The sequence below is a fragment of the Schistocerca cancellata genome, chromosome 7 (genome assembly GCF_023864275.1).
Source record: "Schistocerca cancellata isolate TAMUIC-IGC-003103 chromosome 7, iqSchCanc2.1, whole genome shotgun sequence".
In the NCBI taxonomy this organism is placed as follows: domain Eukaryota; kingdom Metazoa; phylum Arthropoda; class Insecta; order Orthoptera; family Acrididae; genus Schistocerca; species Schistocerca cancellata.
In genome coordinates, this window is record NC_064632.1 from 473047978 (window position 1) to 473075968 (window position 27991).

Consider the following 27991-nt stretch of genomic DNA (forward strand, 5'->3'; position numbering starts at 1 on the left):
TATTGTCCAACTCCACTCCAGGTGATTTAAGACTTGGATGACAGAATGGTGGATAACCGAATCAAAAGTCTAAAATGTACAGAGGCTATACATTGAGGCGTCCGATATTCATTTGCGCAGCATGCTACTTCCCAGAGAACAATAAAACGGTTTAGTGTGCTGAAGCTGTTGCGGAATCCAATCTGCTCAATAGGCTGAGCTGCGTCAAGGATTGGACTGAAACGATTTGATAATATCCTTGTAAAAGCTTTGCACAAAACGCAGATAGTAGTTAAGGTAAGACAACTCTTTATGTCGTGAATGCTTCCTTTCTTGTGGAGCACTATTACAATTGTGCTGTGTCGTCCGAAGAAGACACAGTCAGGCCAAAAGCACCACAGGTGCAGAGATGCGAGCTGTTGTCAGTGCCATAGAGACTTGCCACCTAGCGACGCGGGGTAGTCGCGCAGTCTCAGGCGTCACGTTCCGCGCGGCTCCCCCCGTCGGAGGTTCGAGTCCTCCCTCGGGCATGGGTGTGAGAGTTGTCGATAGTTTCAGTTAGTTTAAGTTAGATTAAGTAGTGTGTAAGCTTAGGGACCGATGACCTAACCAGTTTGGTCCCGTAAGATCTTACCACAAATTTAGAAATTTTACTCGCCACTTGCGCGAGTTCCACGAGCGCCAAGGGTGGCGCTGAAGACGATGTTATCGACTTCGCCTCGGCCAATTTCCGGACGAGTACAATCCGCCAATGATCGGACGATTGCTGACAGAAGTTACTAGGAAGATAAAAGAGCAGCACTCGCCCAGTTGGTTATAGATCATCGTCCAGGGCTGCCTTAGACAGGGAACATTGCTTAGTGAAGTCTTAGAAATGAGCAGAATTTTTAACAAGTGCTGGTAAGTTTCGTATTTCATCATAAGTACGAGGGTCACTCCAAAAGAATTGCACACTATTTTTGTAAAAATACAGTTTTCATTCTGCATGTGCGAAAGTTTTACAGTGTGTAGATACATCCTTCCCATTTGTTTTCAAGCTTAGTTCAACATGTTCCCGTGAGTGGCGCCGTCACATCATGTCTTCAAGATGGCTGCTACACTTGACGTTCGTCCGAAGCAACGGGCTGTCATAGAATTCCTGTGCTGTGAAAACGAGACAATGGGAAACATCCACAAGAGGTTGAAAAGGGTGTATGGAGATGATGCTGTCGATCGCAGAACAGTTAGTCGGTGGGCAAGCAGGTTTCGTGATGAAAGCGGGCACGGCAATATTGAGGACTGTCCTCGCAGCGGCAGGCCTTGTACTGCACACACTCCAGACAATGTGCATACAGTTAACGAGTTGGTGACTGCTGACAGACGCATCACAGTGAACGATTTGTCACGCTACCTTGGGATTGGGGAAGGAAGTGTTTGCAGAATACTGAAAGTGTTGGCGTTAAAAAGGGTTTGTGCGAGGTGGGTTCCTAGGATATTGACAGTAGCTCACAAAGAAACAAGAAAAACGGTATGCAGCGAACATTTGGAACAGTATGAGAATGGTGGAGATGAATTTCTTGGAAGAATTGTGACAGGTGATAAAACATGTCTCCATCATTTTTCACCAGAGACGAAGAGGCAATCAGTGGATTGGCATCATGCAAATTCACCCAAGAAAAAAATAATTCAAAACCACACCTTCTGCTGGAAAAGTTATGGCTACAGTGTTTTTCGATTCCGAAGGACTCTTAATTGTGGACATCATGCCAAGAGGAACCCCATTAATTCTGATGCATATGTGACGACACTGAAGAAACTTCAATCTCGACTTAGTCGTGTTCGACCATATCGGTAAAAGCAGGATGTTTTGCTGTTGCACGACAATGCACGGCCACATGTCAGTCAAACAACCATGGAAACGATCAAAAAACTCGGATGGACGACACTGAAACACTCGCCTTGCAGTCTTGGCCTGGCTCCATGTGACTATCATTTACTCGGGAAACTGGAAGACTCTCTTCGTGGAACGAGGTTTGAAGATGATGACTCCCTTGTGCACGCTGCCAAATAGTGGCTCCAACAGGTTGGTCGTGAATTTTACCGTGCGGGTATACATGCGCTGGTTCCAAGATGGCGTAAGGCAGCTGAGAGGGATGGAAATTATGTGGAGAAATGGAAATATTGTTCCTAAAGGATGTATCTACACACTGTAAAACTTTCAAACATGTAGAATAAAAGCCGGCCGGGGTGGCTGAGCGGTTCTAGGCGCTACAGCCTGGAACCGCGCGACCGCTACAGTCGCAGGTTCGAATCCTGCCTCGGGCATGGATGTGTGTGATGTCCTTAGGTTAGTTAGGTTTCATTAGTTGTAAGTCTAGGGGACTGATGAACTCAGAAGTCAAGTCCCATGGTGCTCAGAGCCATTTGAACCATTTTGTAGAATAAAAGGTGGATTGAAAAAGATATTGTACATTTCTTTTGGAGTGACCCTCGTATTTCAGTATTTTCGAGTATCTCATTTGATATCAACGAGCTGACTGTTTCCTCTAGCCATTAACCAGCATAAAGTGTCCAGATATTCTTCATCCCCTCGCTGCAAGTGCTACGCAGATTCCCTTTGGGCGAGCCGCCACTGCAGCGGGTGCGTTGTTGTGGCAGGCCAGTTCCTGTCGGGCCAGCAGCGGCACGCGGAGGCGGCGCTGCGCTTCGAGGCGGCGGCCGACCTGCTGCCCGCGCGACTCGACCTCGCGCTGGCCGCCGCCTCCTCGCTGCGGGTGGCCGGACTCACCGGCCGCGCTGAGCGCTTCTACCGCCGCGCCGTCCAGCTGCGGCCGCAGGTAACGAGCAGACACTCTTCTTTCTCGCTGTATCTACACGGTACGGCCAGGCGTCTGTTTGCAATTGTTCTGTTGTCCGACACAGCACGTAAGACACCAGTGTATTGCTGACTGGATAGATTGTCCTAAAACAGGAAGCCAACCCTCACATTAGTTGATATTTCCATTTCTAGCAGTAAGGTGTGGAGATATATAGAACTGTAATCAATATCAATATATATAACTAGCTTTTTCCCCGTGGCTTCGCCCGAATTTTGTGTCCAACACATATGTTGAAGACAACTTCATCTCCCCCTCCACCATCGCTCTACTTGTCCACCTCCTACACTCACCTCTATCTTCACGTCGCCCTCTTCCTTTTCCACCTACCTACCGACCTTCTGTATCATCCACTTCATTCATGCATCTTCCCCCTCCCCCTCCCCTCTCTCTGGCCATTTCCTCCACAAAAAACCTTTCTCCATCCCCTACTCTGTCCATCTCAACCTGGACCTTTATTGCACTCCTGCAATAAAGGATGCCAATACTTCTCCAACAAGATGCTTGTCATATACATAAGGCTGTATATTAAGGATTTGAAAATCATGTATTTACCCCTGGCAAACAGGCCGCCATGCAAAGCACATGAATAAAGCAGAGTGATAGTACTCAAACACGACATGAATGATTTGCAGGGCAACCTACGTGCTGAAGCCTTGAAAACTATTTCTTGCCCCTGATATGTAGGTTGCCCTGCAAAGTAGGGTGACTTGGCAGGCCAATGCTGTTGCTGTTGTGGATTGGCAAGACAGCCAATCCACTATGAGGAAGCCGAAAGGCACGCGTTTAAGCTCACGCAGGCTGGCGTGAGGTCTGGAACAGGACAGGGAAATGAGACTAGCAAAAATAATACGTAGCTGCTGGAATACTTAACTTTAATCCATAATTGGTGAACATCGCTCTTGACAGTACATATTTTACAGCACCAATAGTAACTGGTAATGGCGCCTGGCTAGGTCGTAGCAAATGACGTAGCTCAAGGCTATGCTAACTATCGTCTCGGCAAATGAGAGCGTATTTTGTCAGTGAACCATCGCTAACAAAGTCGGCTGTACAACTGGGGCGAGTGCTAGGAAGTCTCTCTAGACCTGCCGTGTGGCGGCGCTCGGTCTGCAATCACTGATAGTGGCGACACGCGGGTCCGACGTATACTAACGGACCGCGACCGATTTAAAGGCTACCACCTAGCAAGTGTGGTGTCTGGCGGTGACACCACAGTTGCCAAACAAAATTCCTGTAGTTTAGGCAGCCAGGGGCTGGAAAAAACACGTTTTTGCCCACACCTCCACTCATGTTGCAGTTAGAAGGCTACAGACAATACAGTGCTGATACTTTTGATGCCTGCTGTTTCTGTAACAAACATGATAGAAATCAATCCAGGGGTTTTGGAGGACATTCTGAACATACTCATACCCATACATAAAATCTGCTTTATGTACATAATACCTATCCAAGCGTGGTTGGTCCGTGCACTCCGCTATAGATCAGCAACCCATTCCTGCAGCGCCAAAGGGGTTATATAGTATGGTAAACCTCCATCTGCCGGACGGTGTGGCCGAGTGGTTCTAGGCGCTACAGTCTGGGACCGCGCGACCGCTACTCGCAGGTTATAATCCTCCCTCAGGCATGTATGTGTGTGATGTCCTTAGGTTAGTTAGGTTCAAGTAGTTCTAAGTTCTAGGGGACTGATGACCTCAGATGTTGAGTCCCATAGTGCTCAGAGCCATTTGAACCAAACCTCCATCTCCCATCCATGAAGAAGGTGTCGGTCTGGAACTACAGGGGTTAGTCTCGAATATATGAGTGTTAAAAGAGGAGACCAAGCCAATGAACTTCTTTTGAGAAGGTCCTGAAGCATCTGGCCACTCAGAGTCTAAGGAGTCATGATCGTCTGGGGTGCTGAGTAATATTGTAAAAAGTTCCAGAAAGTAAAACAATCATCCAGAAGATCGAAGAATGTTCCAGAATGTTCTACGACTTCCTAAAATGTTCGATGATATTTGAAAACACTAGCATGTTTAAGTACGTTTGATAATATTCTCGAACGTTCCATTATCATCGGTGTCTATTTGTTGTATAACCTTAGAACATACCTTCAACTCAAACATAGTGAGATATCTTAATCAGAAGGCCTTCTCCATGCGAACCAGCATGGCTTCTAAGAACATGGATGATGCCAAATTCGACTCACACTTTTCTCACATGTCGTACTGAAAGCTTGAGATCAAGGCAGTCAGGTAGACGCAGAATTTCTTGATTTCCAACAAACATTTGACTTGATGCTGTTTACTATCAAAAGTACGATCAGGTGGGGTATTAAGATACATCTCTGATGGATTGAGGACTTTTTGGAAGGGAGAGCGCAGCTTGTTATCTTGGCTCGAGAGTCCTCGTCTGATGTAGAAGTAAGACTGGGTGTGCCCGGGGAGGTGTGTTGCGATCTTTGCTGTTCATTTTGTACTTAATGACCGTCTGAACTATATTAATAGTAACCACAGTCTTTCTGTAGCTGATAAAGTTGTCTATAATGATGTACTGTCTGATAGAAGCTGCGCATTTATTCAGTCAGATATTGATGGGATTTCAAAGTTGTCTAAATAGTGGCTTCTTACCTTAAGTGTTCAGAAACGTAAAATTTTACACTTCACAAAAATACAGTTTCTTATGACTAAAATATCAATGGGTGGCGGCTGGAATCAGCCAACTACTACAACTGCAAGGATGTAACATTTTTTTGTCTTAGTCGTGGGTGAAGCAGATGGTAGACTTGTTTATTCATAGAATACTGGAGAAATGCAATCAGTCTACAAAGGAGATTGTTTACATTTCTCTCATTCGTCCCATTCCAGAATGTCGCTCAAGTGTGTGAGATCCGTAAATAGGACTAACCGTGGACACTGAGCGTAAACAGAGAAGAGCAGCACGAATGGTCACGCATGTTTTTCAATGAAGGCGGGGTGTCAGAAAGACGGTGAAGAAACTCAACTGGCAGACTTTAAGATAGACATGAAATATCAAGAGGAAATTTACATACAAAGTTTCATGAACCGGCTTCAAATAACGACAACTTTCTACGTATTGCTCCCATAGGGGTCATGAGGACAAAAGATTCAGATTAATTACAGCACGCACTGAGGAATTTACACAATCATTCTCCCTGCGTTCGATACGTGAATAAACTGAAGAAAACCTGATAACTGGTACAACCCTCTGCCATGCAGTTCACAGTGGCAAAGTACTGAAAGTACTTATATACACTGACGGAACGAAAATATCACAGCACCCAATGGTAACTATTGTAGAGTAATGAAATTTCTGAAATAAATTTGTCTAGAAAACATATTTAAGTGATTAATATTGCAAGCAAGGTTAATGTAAGCACGAGGTAAGCCACCGCATATGTGAAATGCTGGTACATCAGTAACTGGCGTAACCACCAGAATGTTGCATGAAAGCTGGCAAATGTACTTGCACTGCATTTTACATGTGCTCCATGTCAGTTTGTGGAACGGAGTTCCATGCCTGTTGCACTTGTTCGGTCAACACAGGAACGGCTAATGCCGTTTGTGGATGATGCTAGGGCTGTCGTCCGATGATGCCTTATTTGTGTTCGGTTGGAGACAGATCTGGTGATCGAGCTGACCGATTTAACATGTCTAAATTCTGTAGAGCATGTTGGATTACAACAGTGGAGTGTGGGTGAGCGTTATCCTGTTGGAAAACACTTCTGAAATGCTGTTCTTCAACGGCAGCACAATAGATCAAATCAGCAGGTTGACGTACAAATTTGCAGAGAGAGTGCAAGGGATAACCAGGAGAGTGTTCTTACTGTCATACGAAGTCGGATAGCAGACCATAACTTCAAGTGCAGGTATAATGTGTCTAGCACGCAGACAGGTTGGCTGCAGGTACTCAACTGGCCTCCTAACCTACACACAGCCATCACTGGGACCGTGGCAGAACCAGCTTTCAATAGAAAGCGCAAAAGACCTGCACCGTGCCCTCCAATGAGCTCTCGTTTGGCACCCCTGAAGCTTCAAATGGTGGTGGTTTGTGGTCAGTGGAAAGCACGGTACAGTGATCTGGCTCGGAGCTGTCTTTGACGTAATCAATTTGTAACAGTTCGTTGTGTCGCTGTGCTGCTCAAATTCCTGCTGCAAACGCAGTACGATGCAACAGAACCACACGCCGAACACGATGGTCTTCCCTCTCCGTGGCCGTTCGGAGCCCAGTCTCCTTGCGACCCTGCCTTACCGTGGCCACCGCTGTCAGCAATCATGTACTGTGGCTACTGTGGCTACATTCCAGTATCGCAGAAAAAACATCTAGCATCTCGTAGCCATATTACATGGCCTCCTCAAACACAGTGAGGTGTTGATAAAGGCTTCTTTGTCGCCTTAAAGGCATTTTTGATTAATATCAAATCACCACGTCAAATATCGAAGGTAACTAACTTCACGACCGTTACTGGCGTGTATTTAAAGGAAACCTGATTTGCATCCTCACAGAGACATTCTCACGCAATTGGCGCGAAATTTGAATAGACACCATCTTTCAGATGTAGCACCACACCAACCGACTTTCGTTTATGTTGCACAATTATTTGTAGATGTAGATGTAGAAGTAGATATGCTCCAGCTCAGAAATGTGTATGTGGGCACTGGCGAGACCACGTGTACTTATATTTTTGGAAATTGGTAAGATTGGTTCAAGTAAAAGTGAAAATGATACACAGTGAAACAAATTTATGTCAAAGTGAATTGCGTAAAGTACTGAACAGTGTATTACATGAATTTTAGCGTGGTAAACGAGATTAATATTTAACAAAACGACAACAAGTAATAAAGGACGTCTTGGCGAGTGGTGAATGGGAAAGTAGAACACAGAACAGTGATAAATTAAACATTTCACGTGCGATAAGCTACGCGAATGAACAGATTGAGAGAAAACAGATGAAGTACGCAATTAAATTGGTGAAGAGAATAGAGTGAGATACTTAGCAAGCTGATAGAGGGAAGCTGCTGAAAAAACGGTATTGTGAAATACACTAAGTAGAGTTACAACGAGTGAATATCATGGAAGACAAAGATTCCAAAAGCAAGAAAAAAAACAGTAGTTTATGAGAAGTGCAAAACAGAAGCAAAGATTACAGTTTGGCAGATGGATCATTCCGTTATGATCCCACTTCAGAGCGCAATAAACAGAAACATGTTATCAGTTCGATGATGCTGAAAAATTCATTAGAGAAACAACAGGAATGTTACAAGAGGGGAAAAATTCTATTAGCACCGCTGGAGTTGCCAATAGAATGCATGCATGTCCAAAGGAACTTTGCAACATAGTTCAGAATAACACAAACACTGCAGTATCGTAATTATTAATTTATTCCGGTTGTTGAGCACGACCTCTACCCATATTAACTGATGGGAAGTACCTGGTTAGATTCACTATAGGATAAACTAATACTAACAACAATAAACACGCCACCACCAGTCGTATTTACTCTATACTTTCCGAACATCGTTAGATTCTTTCTGTAGGCTTTCCTTATTTCCGGCTTTTTCCAGCTTTCAGTATCTACAACGACTGTAGCTTCAGTGTTTCCTGTTAGCGCTCGGATCTCTGATCTTTCCCAACACAGCTACAACAGCTTAGCGGTATAATACCTATGGTTCCTACGTCAACCCTTTGCACCCTTTGAGTTTGAACCACATTTTGTTCTTCCCCCAGACCCCCTAAGCTAAAAAAAATCTCCCAGTCCACTCCATACAAACCCCGCTACCCGTGTAACCGCCTCCTGTGTGTAATGGACCCTTGACCTTTTAAGCGGACACCTGATCGCCTTACGGCGCAAGTCAAGGGATCTGCAACATTCACTGTCACAGAAGCGTCTCAGCCTCTGATTCAGACCATCCACTCGGTTCTGTAACAAAGATCCGCAATCGGTCCTGTCGACGATGCTACGGATGGTGAGCTCTGCCTTCACCTCGCAAGCAGGACGGATAGTCTTTAACAATAGCCGCAGCCGGAAGGTGTGGCCGAGCGGTTCTAGGCACTTCAGTCTCGAACCGCGCGGCCGCTACGGTCACAGGTTCGAATCCTGCCTCGGGATGCATAGATTCTGTTGCATAGTTAGGTTTAAGTAGTTCTAAGTTCTAGGGGGCTGATAACCTCGGGTGTTCAGTCCCATAGTGCTCAGAGAGATTTGAACCATTTTTGAATAATGGCCGCCAGAAACCACAGAGAATCTCTTCTGATCCAAACTGACACACACCGTTAGCACGTTAGCACCGACATGAGCCACCGCCTGCAGTTGGCTGCATCGTGTGCTCTTCATGGTATCCTGAAGGACCCATTCCACGCTGGGGTGGGTCTTCGAAGTTTGAAAAGAGGGCACAATGGATTTTCTCCCTTTATTAGCAGTCGTCTGATCTGCAGAAAATGAAGAGAAATTATTTAATTACTTGGTCGGTGCGATATAACTTGCAACAGGAAGCCCAATGTGCTCTCTTCTGTACAACTATCGTACGCCAGCATTTTGCTTAAATATTCTTTTGTATTATTCTCATAATGTGAATGTTCTTATTAGACACAGATTGTACGAGAATTCCCGTATGGGTGAACTTTACAGTGAAAAATGGAAGAAGAAAAGAATCATCTACGAATGTAAGAAAACTACCGACTTCCTAAAAATGGATCCGAACCATGTACCCCCGAGTACTTATGCACGGCTTTGCCAATATTCAGAAAATATCATTCGGTATAAATAAGTTGTGCCTTCGTGGGATAGTTTTCTTTCGTTTCTTTGCTTTTAACGACATATTTTAAATAGTGTTTTGGAGAAGGATTTAACAATTTCTTGAATACCGACATATTACAAGAGCCTTAAATAAACGCTTAAGAAATTTTCTCTGCGAAAACTTCGACGGTTGTTTTATTTACCGTCGCTTGTGAAACTAAATAATTCTCATGGCCGGCGAAGTGCCTAAAAATAGAGTAGCGCTATCTGGAAACGTAGAGCGCTTCCCCTCGCCCGTTGGAGCGTGAGAACGGCCGGTTAGGGGCGCTCGCCGTGTTTGGTCTGGCGTGGTGGGTAATTCGATTAGAGGCGCGTTTGTAGCGCGCAGTGGGCGGCGCTGGAGCAAGCCGGCGAGCCGTGACTGACCGCGCCGCTGTCGCTGTATGCACTGCACGCCCAACGAGGCTGCATAATGCCCACCACCAGACGCAGGTAAGCGTACTCAGCCCGTCGTGTCGCCTGAGAAACTACACTACTGGCCATTAAAATTGCTACACCAAGAAGAAATGCAGATGATAAACGGGTATTCATTGGACAAATACATTATTCTAGAACTGACATGTGATTACATTTTCACGCAATTTGGGAGCATAGATCCTGAGAATCAGTACCCAGAACAACCACCTCTAGCCGTATTAACGGCCTTGATACGCCTGGGCATTGAGTCAAACAGAGCTTGGATGGCGTGTACAGGTACAGCTGCACTTGCAGCTTCAACACGATACCACAGTTCATAAAGAGTAGTGACTGGCGTATTGTGACGAGCCAGTTGCTCGGCCACCATTGACCAGGCGTGTTCAATTGGTGAGAGATCTGGAGAATGTGCTGCCTAGGTTAGCAGTCGAACATTTTCTGCATCCAGAAAGGCCCGTACAGGACCTGCAACATGTGGTAGTGCATTATCCTGCTGAAATGTAGGGTTTCGCGGGATCGAATGAAGGGTAGAGCCACGGGTCCGAACATATCTGAAATGTAACGTCCACTGTTCAAAGTGCCGTCAATGCGAACAAGAGGTGATCGAGACGTGTAACTAATAGCACCCCATACCATCACGCCGGATGATACGCCAGTATGGCGATGGCGAATACACTCATCCAATGTGCGTTCACCGCGATGTCGCCAAACACGGATGCGACCATCATGATGCTGTAAACAGAACCTGGATTCATCCGAAAAAAATGACGTTTTGCCATTCGTGCACCCAGGTTCGTCGTTGAGTACACCATCGCAGGCGCTCCTGTCTGTGATGCAGCGTCAATGGTAACCGCAGCCATGGTCTCCGAGCTGATAGTCCATGCTGCTGCAAACGTCATCGAACTGTTCGTGCAGATGGTTTTTGTCTTGCAAACGTCCACATCTGTTGATTCAGGGATCGAGACGTGGCTGCACGATCCATTACAGTCATGCGGATAAGATGTCTGTCATCTCGACTGCTAGTGATACGAGGCCGTTGGGATCCAGCACGGCGTTCCGTATTACCCTCCTGAACCCACCGATTCCATATTCTGCTATCAGTCACTGGATCTCGACCAACGCTAGCAGCAATGTCGCGATACGATAAACCGCAATCCGACCTTTATCAAAGTCGGGAAGTGATTGGTACGTATTTCTCCTCCTTACACGAGGCATCACAACAACGTTTCACCAGGCAACGCCGGTCAAATGGTGTTTGTGTATGAGAAATCGGTTGGAAACTTTCCTCATGTCAGCACGTTGTAGGTGTCGCCACCGGCGCCAACCTTGTGTGAATGATCTGAAAAGCTAATCATTTGCATATCACAACAGCTTCCTGTCGGTTAAATTTCGTGTCTGTTGCACGTCATCTTCGTGATGTAGCAATTTTAATGGCCAGCAGTGTATGTGATGATAAAAAAGAATTATTGTATCAGTTGGGTAATGGATGTTATAAATTTTTTACGATTAGTTTCTATGACGGGGTGTTAAGTCAGTTTCTTATGTTTTGAAAGTGTAATAGCTTTCTGCGTGGTAGACGATCACGTGGTTGAAGTGAGGGGAGAGCAGTATCTCAGGCTTGCGCCCTATCACCGGAAAACCTATGATTTCTTATTTAGTCTTGGCCGTATTCGGTCGGAATCATCCCTGCTTTCGGTGGTTTCTAAAGTGATTTAAAGTGATTAATTAAGGGACTGGAATTAGAACAAATAGAGGAAGAGCTACTATTAAAATATTCCTCTGGTGTTCCGTAGGATATCTGCAATTTCGTTTTTGCATTGCGCAGCTAGAGCCAGACCAAGGAGATACTGTTCATCACGCGTTTCGTGCGACGTCCACTGTGGACAGAAAGCGTCGGTGTGCTTGCCGTTTAAAAAAAATAAATTAAACTGGGCTTTTAGACGCCCATTCGACAGAGCTGTCCCAAATCAGTCTGGTGCGCCTATTGTTTTACCGAAATGTGTTAACAGCTATGGTAACAGCAAACAGTACTCCAGTAGTGAAAGCACCGCCCTGTCTGGCAAGAAGCCATATGCTTCAATACTTCTGGTATCTCAGCTGCAGATTTTTCAGCGCTCATTTAACTTTAGGACTCTGTATCTCAATATGAACAAAAATGGACTTGTACCACTATTGAAATAAGCCCTTCATATACAATGTAGACTGGTAATGGCACGAAAAGCATTTCGGAAGATGAAAGACTTAACATCGAATGTAGATTCCACTGTCAGGAAGTCTTTTCTGAAAGTATTTGTATGGAAAGTAGCCATGTGTGGAAGTGAAACACGGACGATAAACAGATTAGGCAAGAAGACAATAGAAGCTCCTGAAATTTGGTGCCACAGAATAATGCCAATGATTAGATGGTAGATCACGTAACTAATAGGAAGGTACTGAACAGAAATGGGGAGAAAAAAATTTGTGGCGTGACCTGACTAGAGGAAGAGATCGGTTGATAGGACACATTCTGATACACTAAGCGATACCAAATTAGTGTTGGACGGGAGTGTGGGGGATAAAGAATGTAGAGTGAGATCAAGACATGAATACCGTAAGCAGATTCAAAAGATGTAAGTTAAAGTAGTTATTTAGTTATTCGGAGATGAAGAAATTTGCAGAGGATAGCGTAACATCAAGAGTGGCACCAAAGTAGTCTTCGAACAGAGACCGCAACAAAACAAACGTCGCACTAGACTAATGTGGCACAGCTCTATCGAATGGGCACGTAAAATTCCGCTTTAAAAAGCGATTTGTTTGTAATGGCAAACAAACCGTCGCTTTGAGTCGACAATCGGCGTCGCATGAAAGACATGACGAACAATATTTGTTTTGACTGATTCGAGACACACGTTGCAAAAACTGGATTGCAACTATATGCTGAAGTACCAGAGGAAATACACCTGATGACTCTGAGGAGGAACCTCAGTTTTAATTATTGCCCTAAATTGAAATTTATAATGCTGTCATAATCTACTCACTAAAATGCGTAATCTTACACAAAAGTTTATCACAATATAGTAGTAGAGTCAAAAACTGTGCATATGCCTTGAGACACAATTACTACCGACCCTGAAATTACCCAGAGTATATTCGTCCAATAACTGACAATGGCAGTACTTAGCGACCTCCAACAATTTACACGTAACTTCAAACCTTTTCGAAACTTTTTGATGGTAACAACCCCAATAAAACAATGAAAGGATAAAGGCGTATCGTTTAATACATTTTCCACTGTTAATGCAGTAAACTTTCAGCATCAGGAATGGTGTCTAAACTGACAGGGTAGCGCTCGGTAAGTCACCTGATTTGTTTCATGAATAACACATTTGTTGTTGACAAGATTTGTAATGTATTGATGTAGAAATAAAGAATACAGCTTGTAAAAACAGCCTAATAAGTCACACTTTCAAGATGACAGCCGTTTTGGTTTACAACTTCTTCAAGTCGCACACGTGCATTTGTGACGACTATCCGACACAAATCTTCTGGTATGGTGCGGCATAACTCCACAATGATGTTCCTAAGTTGCGCTGCATTTTCGGGTGTTCTGTGGTACACCTACTCTTTAAGGGACCCGCAAAGGAAAAAATCACATAGGCTGTGAGGCGACCACATTCCTCCTTCTTCATAATATAACGTTCTGGAAATCTATTTGACTGTACCCTAAGGCCTAGTCTTTCGTGTAGCAAATCAAGCACAACGTTGGCAGTATGGGGGCGTGCTCCATTCTGCATGAACTATTCTGTCTGCAGTGGAAGACATGAGGCAATGAGTTGAGAAAAGAACTGGTTTCGCAGCATGTGTAAATGGCGTTCAGCGGTTACCGTAGCATCGAAGAAGAACGGACCGATGATTCCATAGCTTGACATCGTGACCCGCACGCACACTTTCTCCCCGTAAGTGTCTTTCGTGTGGATTAATCGCCAAGGCTCACATGCCCAGAATGGAACGTTATGTTTGGTCACAACTCCGTTCACGTAAAAATAAGCTTCCTCAGAAAACCATGTGTTGTGTATCTCTGCCTATTGCTCTTGCTCGATTGCCCACCTTGCAAATTGCAGTCTCCGCTCCTTATCTCTCGCACTAAGTGCCGGCTATTCTCGTTGATTTACTCGGACTACGAGTCAAAGCCCCTCGAACTGCTTCATTGTTATGCGGCGAACGTACGGTACGTGCATGTGGCCGCTAACACTCATAGATCCAGTAACTTCAAATGTTTGACGTAATCTCTATTGTCTGTGGGCTGGGAGACCACCGTGTGCCGAAATGAGCAAGAAACCTTCTCTGTGTCCATGTAAGGTTGTTCGTCACCGCGAACAGTATCAGAGTCTTCGTCTTTTGTGCGACGATCAACCGTCTTTTGTCCGATTTCGCGGCAAACCGGCAAACTGAAATGGCGGACTCGCAACGGAAGCGATGAACTCGCAGTAACAACTGGCGTAATTTCCATGAACTGCACGAAGTTCAGCGCACAATTTGGAAGCTAGTGCCCCAATAGTGTACTTGTAGGGTCAAAATTCAGTGGGTTACTTATCGTGTGCCACCCTGTGTTACTCCTTTACTGCTAACTCAATTTGCAACATAGTTAATGAGAGGCGACGTCAAAAACAATGAGTCACCGCTACCTAAAACGGGTGTTTTATATATGGGAGTTCGATTTTTTAAGAAACTGTCTGATGTTATGGTATTCCTACAATGGAAAGCCTTACTTTGGGCATGACTTGTACACAGTCGGTGTATTTTAAAGTCTGACGTGCTGATGCAAAATCTTTTGCTGCACCACTTGAAAATGGTCAAAAGGCAAAAACTGCAATTGTGAAGTAAATAATTTCTGTAGTAAAAGGCGAATATGATGTCCTTAAAAAATTCTACATGACTGTGAATCCCGACCATGAGAAGTTGATTATAATTAACAAGGGTCTCTAACGTCGTTATTTGATCACACATCGCGTATGTACACGTTTAGGGACGTGACGAGGTTGGCTTGAGTTGTAGTGCCACAGCACTATTCATAAAAGCAAGAGAAACGAGTCCTATTAATATTGGTCTACAAGTGTATAATTTGTGGGATTCAACATTTGTATGCTTAACGTGCTGTGTTTCTATGCGTAACGTAAAAGCTGTGTACGTTACTCAGTTGACATGTTCACACTGATGTTATGTGATAAGCTTCACTTCTTATTTTATTTATGTGGAGGTGGTTTTTTACTTGACAAGAGCCAGACGGGTTCGTTCTAACGTACCTTTTCTACACAACATTAACAAGTAACTATGTACATTTTGCTTACAGTAATGTACCCACATTTGATAATTCTGTTTTACTTGGACCTTCTGTAACCGTCGTGGAATTTCTAGGCGTTACAATCTCCTTCTGAAGAAGATAATTTTATAGTTATCGCAACCTAGATCAAGGGTTCTGGTAAGGTTGTATTATGGGACTGATTGACTTATCTTTTTCATCCTAACCAAGACTAACCACGGTTATTTTATGGCCCTGGAGCTGTAGAGACCACCCTGATTTAAGGAGAAACTTCGGAAAAGATATTCGTTGTAGTAAGAGGAAAAATATTTACCCGAGGATCGACTGGAAGCAAATGAGTTTAACATCAAAATTCTATCTTTTTGGCGTGAAGTTTGGTTCTATCAAGTAGAGGCATAATTCAGCATTGCAAAAATGTTACAGAAGAGACTAAATTTAACCATATAGCGTCAAATTAGAACCGAAATACATCGAGAATACTTGAGACAGTGCAGAATGAAATTTCCACTCGGCAACGGAGATACTTCCTGGCAGATTAAAACTCTGTGCTGGACCGAGACCATATATCAGGACCTTTGCCTGTCACGGACAAGTGCTCTACCACCCCTTTTTTTTCGTTATTGTTTGTTGCATTTGTTTTGGGAGGACGTTCCATGATACCCTTTCAAGTTCGTCGTTGATCCTTTCACTCAGTTTTTTTTTATTGTAGAGGGCAGCTAACCCTCTGACCGAACACGCTGAGCTACCCAGGCACGGCTTGCGACCGTCCTCCCAGCCTTACTTTTGCCGGTACCTCATCTCCTACCTTCCAAACTTCGCAGAAGCTCTCCTTATACAGGACATTACTTTCAGCAAGGAACTGAATAAATATGCGTTGGTTAAGGGAAGTCCACTGAAAATATTCAAAGAAAGCAAAGATAAGCGCATTAAGAGACTAATCACAGGAATTCAGTCGGGAGACCAGAAGCCTATCCAGTTATTACGATTGTGATGCAAGCCTTAGGAGGAGTTAACGTGTCGGAAAGGTACTTAAGAAACTGTGCCCAGAAAAAATTCAGGATTCCATGAAGAATATTTTAATTGTCAGTGAAGAGGAAATCGAAGAACTGAATATAGTGGTTGACAGAATTATAAAAATCAATCCCCGTAACAAATTGTTCGTCATGAAAACTTCTGCTTGTAACCAACAGTATATTCCGGTAACAATAAGTGACAACAGAACCAAATAACCGCATTGTCAACTGGTTATCGAAGCAGATTTCCCACAGAAGCTTCGACGGCCGACATAATAACAGCTTCAGTACATCTCAAAATAAATACAACCCCAAGGGCAAGTATTATTATTACCAGTTTCTCTTTGGGCAGCACTGTAAATCTGAAAACTGGACACCCCCTTGTAGCTGGTCCGACAAGGGAAACGCGACGCAGCAGCTGAATTAGCTGTATGCCGCAAAACCAACCTATTTGTAACCGACAAAACAAAACGAGACTGCAATTTCTAGTTGCCATTGAGGCTGATGTTTCTGTGTTACGAACTAACTCCAAGTTTAATATTGAAACACCACTCAAATTGTATGTTGCTAATGGCGCCAAAATTCCTACAATCCGAATCCAACTTCGTACCACCCATCTGGGACTGCGACGTCAGTTTCAATGCCCGTTTATCGTTACGAAAATCAATAAAGCTATATTGGTAGTCGTTTATTTTAAAAATAAATTCCAATTATCAGTAGATGTCAATAATAAGAGATCAACAGATGGTGCAACCAAGCTCAGTTAATGACGGCAGAGTTATGACAGATTCAGAGGAAAATGTAAGTAACATGAGTCGAAACATAAAATTCAGAATGCTATTATTACAGTATCCAGACATAGTTAAACATAGTTTGGTACATGGAGAAATTAAACATGGCGTCAAAAGCTACATTACCACTGAAGGACTGAGTAACACCAGAGGGATCCCATCCGCTGCCTGAGAAAGTGCAAGCAATTTTAGAGTCCTAGTTACCTGAAGAATTCCATGAGCTTCGTAAGTTTCTTGGTATTGTCAACTACTACCGTCGCTACCTTAAAGCTGCAGCTCAAACTCAGGCACCTTTATGTGACTACCTTAAGGGAGTAAAACGGAAGGATAACAGACAAAGTTAGTGGACTGAAGAAGCGAAGAAAATATTCGAGAAATGAAAATGAAGATATTTCAAACGCTGCCTTATTGGCTTTTCCTAGCTCGAAGTTAGCCCTAGCATAATGCACGGGACGAATCAGATGTTGCTATTGGTTCTGTATTTCAGAAACTGTAACAAGGAAATCGGAGACAACTGCATGCTTCTCACTCAAACTGAGTCAATCACAGAAGCTTTACGGCACCGACGACCGAGAACTGTTGGGACTTCACCTTTCTGCAAAAAATATTTAAGTATTTACAGGAAGGAAGAGGTTTCATATTCTTCGCTGTCGATAAGCCACTCACATTTGCTTTTGACAAAAGCCATATCTCTTCGACAGATAAGACAGCTGCAGTACATTTCACAATTTTCGACTGATGTTCGTCATGTCAGTAGGCATGACAATATTGTTGCGGATGCCCTATTCAGAGCTGATGAAGTAACGATGATGAATGGACTATGATGAAAACGCCAAGGTCAAAAACTGAGGCAACTTCGAGCAGGAACAATTCCTTAAGACTTCAAGCTGAAACAAGTTCCACCAGGAAAAACATTTCGATGTAACGCTTCAACTGCAAATAGCCAACCGTACATCCCTCAAGCTTTTGGTTACTAAATATTTATCAATTTTCATGGTTTAGTTCATCTTGGCTAACTAATAGAATTCTTTAGTCAAACATAAAAAGTCATTTGCGACAATGAACTAAATCCCATATTAGCTTCGCAGGAAACGAAAACCACTCGCCATCCAAAATCACAGTTCGAAACATTTGTAGAACCTGATTTCCATGAAGATGGTGAGGATGTAGCAATCATACATGAATTACTCACACACGATCCTCCAGGTGGGGCGTACGGACTGAGCGGGGACTTTCACTGGAGATCTATGTCGTTTGATGTATAATGAAACCGTTGCCTCTACGATGGTGCAAAAGTCGGCCGAACAGCTTGCCAGATAATAGTCTATGACGTGATATTCTTTTTTCAGGATAGAGAACAAAGGCTGACAGGCTACTTCCATTTACTAAACTATAGCAGAATACCATATCCACCGTATCAGTAACCTTCCACCGATAATAAGTGATGCAAAGAGAAAAGAACTTCTGCTGAATCTTTCGTGCGCATGCGGAGCAGTCAAATGTAAACGAGGCACAATGGTTGGTTAGTTTGGGGTAGGGGACCAAACAGCCAGGTCATCTGTTCCATAAGTAAACTGTTTATTGTTTCAAAAGTAATCACCATAACTGTTAATATATTTATCCCATTTTGACATATGATGCTCATTGCCCTCAGAGAAAATTTTGTCGTTGCCTTAGGAAACAAGATTGTATCCTGAATGAGATGTTCACTCTGCAGCGGAGTGTGCGCTGATATGAAACTTCCTGGCAGATTAAAACTGTGTGCCCGACCGAGACTCGAACTCAGGACCTTTGCCTTTCGCGGGCGAGTTCGAGTCTCGGTCTGGCACACAGTTTTAATCTGCCAGGAAGTTTCATATCAGCGCACACTCCGCTGCAGAGTGAAAATCTCATTCTGGAAACATCCCCCAGGCTGTGGCTAAGCCATGTCTCCGCAATATCCTTTCTTTCAGGAGTGCTAGTTCTGCAAGGTTCGCAGGAGAGCTTCTGTAAAGTTTGGAAGGTAGGAGACGAGGTACTGGCAGAAGTAAAGCTGTGAGTACCGGACGTGAGTCGTGCTTCGGTAGCTCAGTTGGTAGAGCACTTGCCCGCGAAGGCAAAGGTCCCGAGTTCGAGTCTCGGTCGGGCACACAGTTTTAATCTGCCAGGAAGTTTCATATCAGCGCACACTCCGCTGCAGAGTGAAAATCTCATTCTGGAAACATCCCCCAGGCTGTGGCTAAGCCATGTCTCCGCAATATCCTTTCTTTCAGGAGTGCTAGTTCTGCAAGGTTCGCAGTAGAGCTTCTACAAAGTTTGGAAGGTAGGAGACGAGATACTGGCAGAAGTAAAGCTGTGAGTACCGGGCGTGAGTCGTGCTTCGGTAGCTCAGTTGGTAGAGCACTTGCCCGCGTAAGGCAAAGGTACCGAGTTCGAGTCTCGGTCGGGCACACAGTTTTAATCTGCCAGGAAGTTTCAAGATTGTATCCTGGCGTTCACCTCTTCGTCCGAAGCAAATTGACAGCCATGAATGCAATAAATGTCTACTTTCAAGGTCCGCCTACAAGTTGCCAAGGCAGTACGTTGCGTAGGTTCGCTGGGAGGCCCTTACACGTCCTCCATAGGGTCCCGATCCCTCCCTATGCGATTTCCGTACCTTTGGAGGCCTGAAGAACGACATTCGGAACCATCAGTTTGCTTAGAACGGAGAGGTGCAGGCCTGGATACAGTCATGGAGCATTGACAGCATTGGGTCAGTTGGATAAATGTATTAACATCTTTGATCATTAATTTTGAAGTAATCTGTTTCGTTTTCATTTCACTATCCCTTATACAAGAAGAAGAAACTCCATACGCAATTCTGCTTGTGACTAACATTACCAGTTGGCGGAAAGCATTATTTGAAAAAACATAAACAATGAGATGCCCCTATACAGTGGCTGCAAGAGTATGGTCCCCTATAATTATTAGATTTCTATCTCACATTATGTACTGAACCTCCTGTTCGATATCATGTGCATCTGTTCATCTTTCGCTAGTGACGTCAGCACGTGCGCCTGTTGAAGGTGGTTCGCTGTCGATTCTGTTGAGCATAATCCTATCCCTGAACCATTCATATTAACTCACTCTCTGCCATACTTTCCAATTCATTACAACTCCTCCTCCCATTATACCGTTTTCTGATGCTGTTATTACCCTACCTTCATCTGTCCAAACATCCTCATTTTCATACTGATCCTTCACATATCTATAATGAACCTTCGTATTCCCCTTTTCAGTTTTTCTGCCTTCCCTACGACATGCATTAATCTATCATTCCGTATCCCATTACGTAGAATATTACACTTTTGTTGGTTATTCAGCCTTTTTCTTACTGTCACTTTCCCCCGGAGGCCGGATTGATGGACTAAAGGCAAGGGCATCACGAGATTTTTTCAGTCACACATTATGTGGCTTTGACGCAATGATTTCCACTTACTTCTGCACCCCGCGATATTAATCATGGCAGATTCTTCCGCTCTTAGGGAAATTTTCCTACCTCGAGGGCGAGAGGGCGCCGCGATCCTATGTCCGTTTCTCCGACCTCTTTGACAAGGCCGTTGGTAGAAAGAGGGTAAATCCTTCTACCAGAAGTCTAACGGAACCGCTACTGATGATTCTAAGCAGATTACGACTGGTGGCTCGGATCGAACACAAGACCTAATCCCTACTACACCTAATCCCTGTCCATTACAATAATATTTTAAGCAACATTATAAATTGTCTGGAGGTTACACAGTCGTTCTCCTGTGTCACAGGGATGGATTCAGAAGCTATACAATTTGTTTTTGGTCCTTCCCATCACAAAACTGCCACTCATTGAATCTTCATTATGTCATTTACAAAAATATTTACTTTCCGATTCAAAATGTAATAAAACTTTTAGATTAGGCACCAATTCGAGAAGAATCTGTGAAACTATAAACAGCTCAACGTATTTGATTCTCTGTTTGAGATCTAAAACATGTTAGAAAACACGATGCCATGTCCGTCCGCTGTCTTTCTACAGGAAGTGCATCAATTTCCTCTTTGCATCTTACGATAGTACTATTGATAACCGGAGAGAGCGCACTCGTCACAAACTCCATTTTATTCGCCAGGTAACCGGATCCGTTGATCATCTCTAGCACAATCTCTTCACTGAGGTTTGTGACTTTCGTGTCGTTCCTTGAACTGTCTTACATCTCATCTACAGGTGTAACTGCATCAATTAAAAACTGTGTGTTTTTTTCTCCGTATATTCAAAGAAAATGTCCTAACTGCTTCACAACTCAATATAGTCCAGCCCACACCACTAAGGATAAAAACTTGAAATTTAGAGAGCATGTGCACCTTACACTGGGGGCATCGTTGAAGAAGGGATTTTGCGAAACTCCACCCCTACGGAGGTGAAATAGTGGAGGAAGAGTTTTCTTGAAATTACTTCACTATTAAGGAAATTTTGTAGCTGGAACTACGAAATTTGGTACTTGATTTCTCGGTCATAAATTAAAAGAAAATACGTGTTTCAGCATTTTTGGAAACTCAACCCTAAAGGGATGAAATTGTGGGTGGAAGTTTGTCTGGAAATAAATCATTAACACAGAACTACTAAAGTATTTTCAAGCTACGTCTGTCAAAATTTGCGTTTGACTTATGGGTAGAAATAAAAAGAATACGTATTTCAGTGAGTTTGGAAATTCATCCACAAGAGGGTGAAGCAGGTGTTCAAAGCTTTTATGGAAATATTTCATTACGAAAGCATTTTTGAAGCTTCTCGGTAAGAAGTGAAGTATTCGTGTTTCCGTGTTTCTATAAATGACATCGGCGATGAATATTTTTATGAAAATGCTGCGTTGTCTTAAAACATTAAACCAAAATCTATGAAAACTGGTTTTGAATTATCGTTTACAAACATATGTGTTAGGACGGTAAAAGTTTCTACGTAAATATCACCACAAGAACTCAGAAGGCAGGATTAACAAAAGCCTCCGTCACCAGCTACCAGAATCGCTTTTTGGTCAGAAGTGCACTCCTGGAAATTGAAATAAGAACACCGTGAATTCATTGTCCCAGGATGGGGAAACTTTATTGACACATTCCTGGGGTCAGATACATCACATGATCACACTGACAGAACCACAGGCACATAGACACAGGCAACAGAGCATGCACAATGTCGGCACTAGTACAGTGTATATCCACCTTTCGCAGCAATGCAGGCTGCTATTCTCCCATGGAGACGATCGTAGAGATGCTGGATGTAGTCCTGTGGAACGGCTTGCCATGCCATTTCCACCTGGCGCCTCAGTTGGACCAGCGTTCGTGCTGGACGTGCAGACCGCGTGAGACGACGCTTCATCCAGTCCCAAACATGCTCAATGGGGGACAGATCCGGAGATCTTGCTGGCCAGGGTAGTTGACTTACACCTTGTAGAGCACGTTGGGTGGCACGGGATACATGCGGACGTGCATTGTCCTGTTGGAACAGCAAGTTCCCTTGCCGGTCTAGGAATGGTAGAACGATGGGTTCGATGACGGTTTGGATGTACCGTGCACTATTCAGTGTCCCCTCGACGATCACCAGTGGTGTACGGCCAGTGTAGGAGATCGCTCCCCACACCATGATGCCGGGTGTTGGCCCTGTGTGCCTCGGTCGTATGCAGTCCTGATTGTGGCGCTCACCTGCACGGCGCCAAACACGCATACGACCATCGTTGTCACCAAGGCAGAAGCGACTCTCATCGCTGAAGACGACACGTCTCCATTCGTCCCTCCATTCACGCCTGTCGCGACACCACTGGAGGCGGGCTGCAAGATGTTGGGGCGTGAGCGGAAGACGGCCTAACGGTGTGCGGGACCGTAGTCCAGCTTCATGGAGACGGTTGCGAATGGTCCTCGCCGATACCCCAGGAGCAACAGTGTCCCTAATTTGCTGGGAAGTGGCGGTGCGGTCCCCTACGGCACTGCGTAGGATCCTACGGTCTTGGCGTGCATCCGTGCGTCGCTGCGGTCCGGTCCCAGGTCGACGGGCACGTGCACCTTCCGCCGACCACTGGCGACAACATCGATGTACTGTGGAGACCTCACGCCCCACGTGTTGAGCAATTCGGCGGTACGTCCACCCGGCCTCCCGCATGCCCACTATACGCCCTCGCTCAAAGTCCGTCAACTGCACATACGGTTCACGTCCACGCTGTCGCGGCATGCTACCAGTGTTAAAGACTGCGATGGAGCTCCGTATGCCACGGCAAACTGGCTGACACTGACGGCGGCGGTGCACAAATGCTGCGCAGCTAGCGCCATTCGACGGCCAACACCGCGGTTCCTGGTGTGTCCGCTGTGCCGTGCGTGTGATCATTGCTTGTACAGCCCTCTCGCAGTGTCCGGAGCAAGTATGGTGGGTCTGACACACCGGTGTCAATGTGTTCTTTTTTCCATTTCCAGGAGTGTACATTCGGAAAAGACCATGGGTGTATGTGGTCCTAATTGGCATGAAAGGTATAGAAGGTGCTGCAGTTCGTGAAATAAAATCAAAGAAATCTATTTAACAGTCATCACGACAAATCGGCTTTATCAGAATTTCATAGAAAAAGAAACAGCTCCTTAATACATTAATCTTCAGTAGGCTTAATACATGTTTGTAAAATTATTTTTGTAGTAAGTACTATCCAAACTATAGCAGCAGACGCTACGCTATTTGCCGTCACTCGCATCCGTTTCCTTACAGAATGGCTTCTCTTGTGGTCCAGTCCCGTAACACCCATGGATCAGCACAGCATCTTCGTCTACAGAAGTTTAAGCCTTCTCATTTCTATAGTTTTATGGCCAAGGGTAAAATTTAAAGTAAATTTACGACGAGTTTCATTAATTACGTTATCGATACCGCATAATTTATTTTGGTAACTGATTCTTTCGGCGGTTCCTTGCAGAAAAAACATTGTAATAAATGAAAAGCACTATATTGCTTACGTTCTACATGCGTAATTTATCGAATTCGGCTTACAAAACCATCATCAGAGTTTAATCCTGTAGAACAGAAGCAATATAGTGCTTTTCATTTACTACATTTTATCTCATACTGATGCAGTTCTCTTATTTCTGTCGTTCCGTTTGAGCTGTGTTCAAAGCTCGATTTCAAAACTCTGTCACCAGTCGTACAATCTTGTAAGTTGATAATATTCTCTACTTAATCTGACGGAAATACTGTATAGACTGTATTGAATAATATTAATCCCTTAATCCAAGCATAAGACTTCAAGAAACGCGATAAGGTCAAATCAACACCTATTGATAGTTAAACGTAATGGCTCCAAGCGTCCCATACGAAAATCCATTGAAAAATAGGATAAGTACATTTTGTAGGCCCAAGGCAATACTCGAGGGAAACTAGAACTTGGCTTCAATTTTTTTGTAACTTTATACAGAAACTGAATTCTTAGGGGTCACGGAACTGTCAGGTCCGATTGGTACTTAATTACTATCAGTTCTCATTACATTTTTCAATAACACTGATCACGACTTCTCACTAACAGTTCACGATATACACTGAAGAGCCAAAGAAACTGGTACACCTGCCTAATAACGTATAGAGCCCCTCGAGCACGCAGAAGTGTCGTAGCACGACGTGGCATGGACTCGAATAATGTCTGGAGTAGTGCTGGAGGGAACTGACACCGTCGATACTGCAGGGCTGTCCATAAATGTGTATGAGTACAATGAGGTGGAGATGTCTTCTGAATAGCGCGTCGCAAGGCATCCCAGATATGCTCTGGATATGGTTCAAATGGCTCGGAGCACTATGGGACTTAACATCTCAGGTCATCAGTCCCCTAGAACTTAGAACTACTTAAACCTAATTAACCTAAGGACATCACACAACACCCAATCATCACGAGGCAGAGAAAATCCCTGACCCCGCCGGGAATCGAACCCGGGAACCCGGGCGTGGGAAGCGAGAACGCTACCGCACGACCACGAGCTGCGGACGCTCTGGATATGTCTGGGGAGTCTGGTGGCCAGCGAAAGTGATTAAACTCAAAGGTTGTTCCTGGAGCCACTGTGTAGCAATTCTGGACGTGTGGGGGGGGGGTGTCACATTTTAGTGTAGGATTGCCCAAGTCCGTCGGAATGCACAATGGACATGAATGGATGCACGTGATCAGATAGGATGCTTACGTACGTGTCACCTGTCAGAGTCGTATCTATACGTATCAAGGGTCCCATATCACTCCAACTACACACACTCGACGCCATTACAGAGCCTCCACCAGCTTGAACAGTCCCCTCCTGATATGCAGGTTCCATGGATTCATGAGGTTGTCTCCATACCGTACACGTCCATTAGCTCGATAAAATTTGAAGCGAGACTCGTCCGATGGCCCAGCACTGAAATCTGAAGCTATTTCCGGAAGGGTTGCACTTCTGCCTCGTTGAGTGATTTTCTTCAGTCGTCGTTGATCCCGTTATTGCAGCATCTTCTGGCTCCAGCGATGTCGGAGATTTAATGTCTTACCCGAATCCTGATCCTCACGATACACTCGAGGAATGGTCATACGCGAAAAATCACCACTTCATCGCTACGTCGGTGATGCTGTGCGCCATCGCTCGTGCGCCGTCTAACACCATGTTCACACTGACTTAAATATGGATATCCAGGCGTTGTAGCAGCTGTAACCGATCTGACAACTGCGTCAGACACTTGCTGTCTAGACCGGCCGGAGTGGCCGAGCGGTTCTAGGCGCTACAGTCTGGAATCGCGCGGCTGCTACGGTCGCAGGTTCGAATCCTCCCTGAGGCATGGATGCGTGTGATGTCCTTAGGTTAGTTAGGTTCAAGTAGTTCTAAGTTATGCGGGACTCATGACCTCAGAATTTAAGTCCCATAGTGCTCAGAGCCATCTGAACCATTTTGAACTAGCTGTCTTATATAGGCGTTACCGACCGTAGCGCTGTGTTCTGCCTGATTCTATATCTCTGCATTTGAATACGCATGCCTATACCACATTCTTTGGCACTTCAGCGTTTTGCAGAATAAAATATTTCATAAAATATAGTCTGTACGGCAAATCTCTAGCAAGGCACGAGTGTTCTTGTGAAGGTACATGTCCAATTGAGGAGCAGTTTCTCATCATGCATTTTAACCAGACGGCGTTGTATTTATGGTTTCGGTGCGTGAACGGTAGAACACTGGGCTGGTAACGGGACAAAAATACCCCGCTGTACGCGGGAGATATGAAACGGCCTCTGGAAACCGATGAGCAAAGTGTCTACGCACGGTGAGTGTGCCCTGAAAAGCGAAAAGGCTAAACTACCACCGAGCGTGTGTGCAGAGAGCGAATAACGTTCCCCCTCTTCCTGGAATGCCTTTATGGAAACAAGGCTTCCCGCGCAGGCGTGAAAGACGAGAGGAGCCCGACCGACCCGCCTCACCTCGACCGCTTTGGAAACAAATTTACGTCGCTGTTAGTCGATCCGCGAGCGGTGTGGGCGAATTTAATTAGGGCGCAGTGGCAGAGGCAGTGGAGAGGGGGAGGGGGATGCAGGGGATGGGCCTAGAGAGACGAGCAGAAGCCAACAGTGCTTGCCTCGTACACTCCTCCGTTTGCACGACCGATGTCGAATATATCTACGAGTGTTCATTATTGCCTCAGCCTAGGTGGTACAGACCGCACATGACATCATTACTTTGACATCAACCTCTCAATCAGTTGTTTAGTGGCGGAATCCAACTGCACACCACCTTTGGGGTACTGTTCAAGTTATCCTTGTCTTAAATGTACGTCAGCCAACAGGATGGTGTCAGTAGTTTAGAAAAAAAATAGTGTATCATCCCATATACTGGCAAAATTTCAGGTAACCTCGCATAGAAGTTCATATCTCGCAACTACACACATGCATTTGTTAATACCAACAGAGTATCGATATTTTTAGTCCACAGTAAAGTCGGACTGCAGCTCTTCCCGCAGGGTGCTATGTATAAGACCACACTCAAGCGCTGTGGAGAAGTACACAGGGTGAGCATTAATAAAACTGGTAACCTGCAGGGACGGATTCCTGACTGTAAATGGAGGAAAAAAGATCCAATGAACAGGAGTCCGGAATGGATGGTGTGCGTCCAGCGACAACATATCATCCCCAAGCACTGTACGTAGCTTCATCGCACCTGCATCACAACAGATGTTCAAAGCAGCCTCTATGGGAGTGCTGGTGGCAGGGAAGATAGCGGTTGTCGTGCAGGATACACGTACTCATACTCTGGCTCACACTATGTTGGCGGTCCTCTTCTCTGGAGTCTGTTCCACGGTTCGTCTCAATATTCTGAACAACCTGGACCTCAAAATCTGATGTACGCACAGTCCGCCGCCTCCGTGCACGTTCCTCTGTCTGAGAAGACCCATGATGATTGTTAAGTCAAGGCCGTAGGCCAGGGCTTCACAACATACGTGCTCGCAGAGCAAGCTATGAGCAGCATGGCGCGAGCACGGAGCAGCGCGAGCACGCTACCCCCACTACCGGACCAGAGCGGAAAGTGGGGAAAGTCACGTCGGGCACACAACAGCTGCCGCCAGTCAATGTAAATCCGCGGCCACCTGCAGGGATGTCACTCACGAATTATTACTGCGACAAATGAAACAAATAAAGGAGAATGTACACATGCCACATAATTATATTAGCTCAGTGTATGCCTCTACATTCGCATTAATTTGTGAACTGTTACACAATAAAAGGTGTCACTGAAGTGTGGGATTCTCGGTTATCTTGTACTTTTTGCCCTTTACAATTGCGTCTATGTTCGGAATAATTGTTCTTGTGCATTTTAGGCGCAGCGTGCAGTTTAAATTT

The 27991-nt window shown here is 44.8% G+C and overlaps 1 protein-coding gene across 1 annotated transcript in view; it reads left to right on the forward strand.

Moving 5' to 3' along the window:
- The window catches only part of LOC126092834 (protein O-mannosyl-transferase TMTC2-like), a 445889-nt gene that overhangs the window by 405436 nt on the left and 12462 nt on the right, over positions 1 to 27991 (forward strand). Inside the window, exon 9 of the mRNA XM_049908564.1 lies at positions 2617 to 2795. Within this exon, the coding sequence (XP_049764521.1) occupies positions 2617 to 2795 (179 nt within the window). The remainder of the gene's footprint in view (positions 1 to 2616; positions 2796 to 27991) is intronic.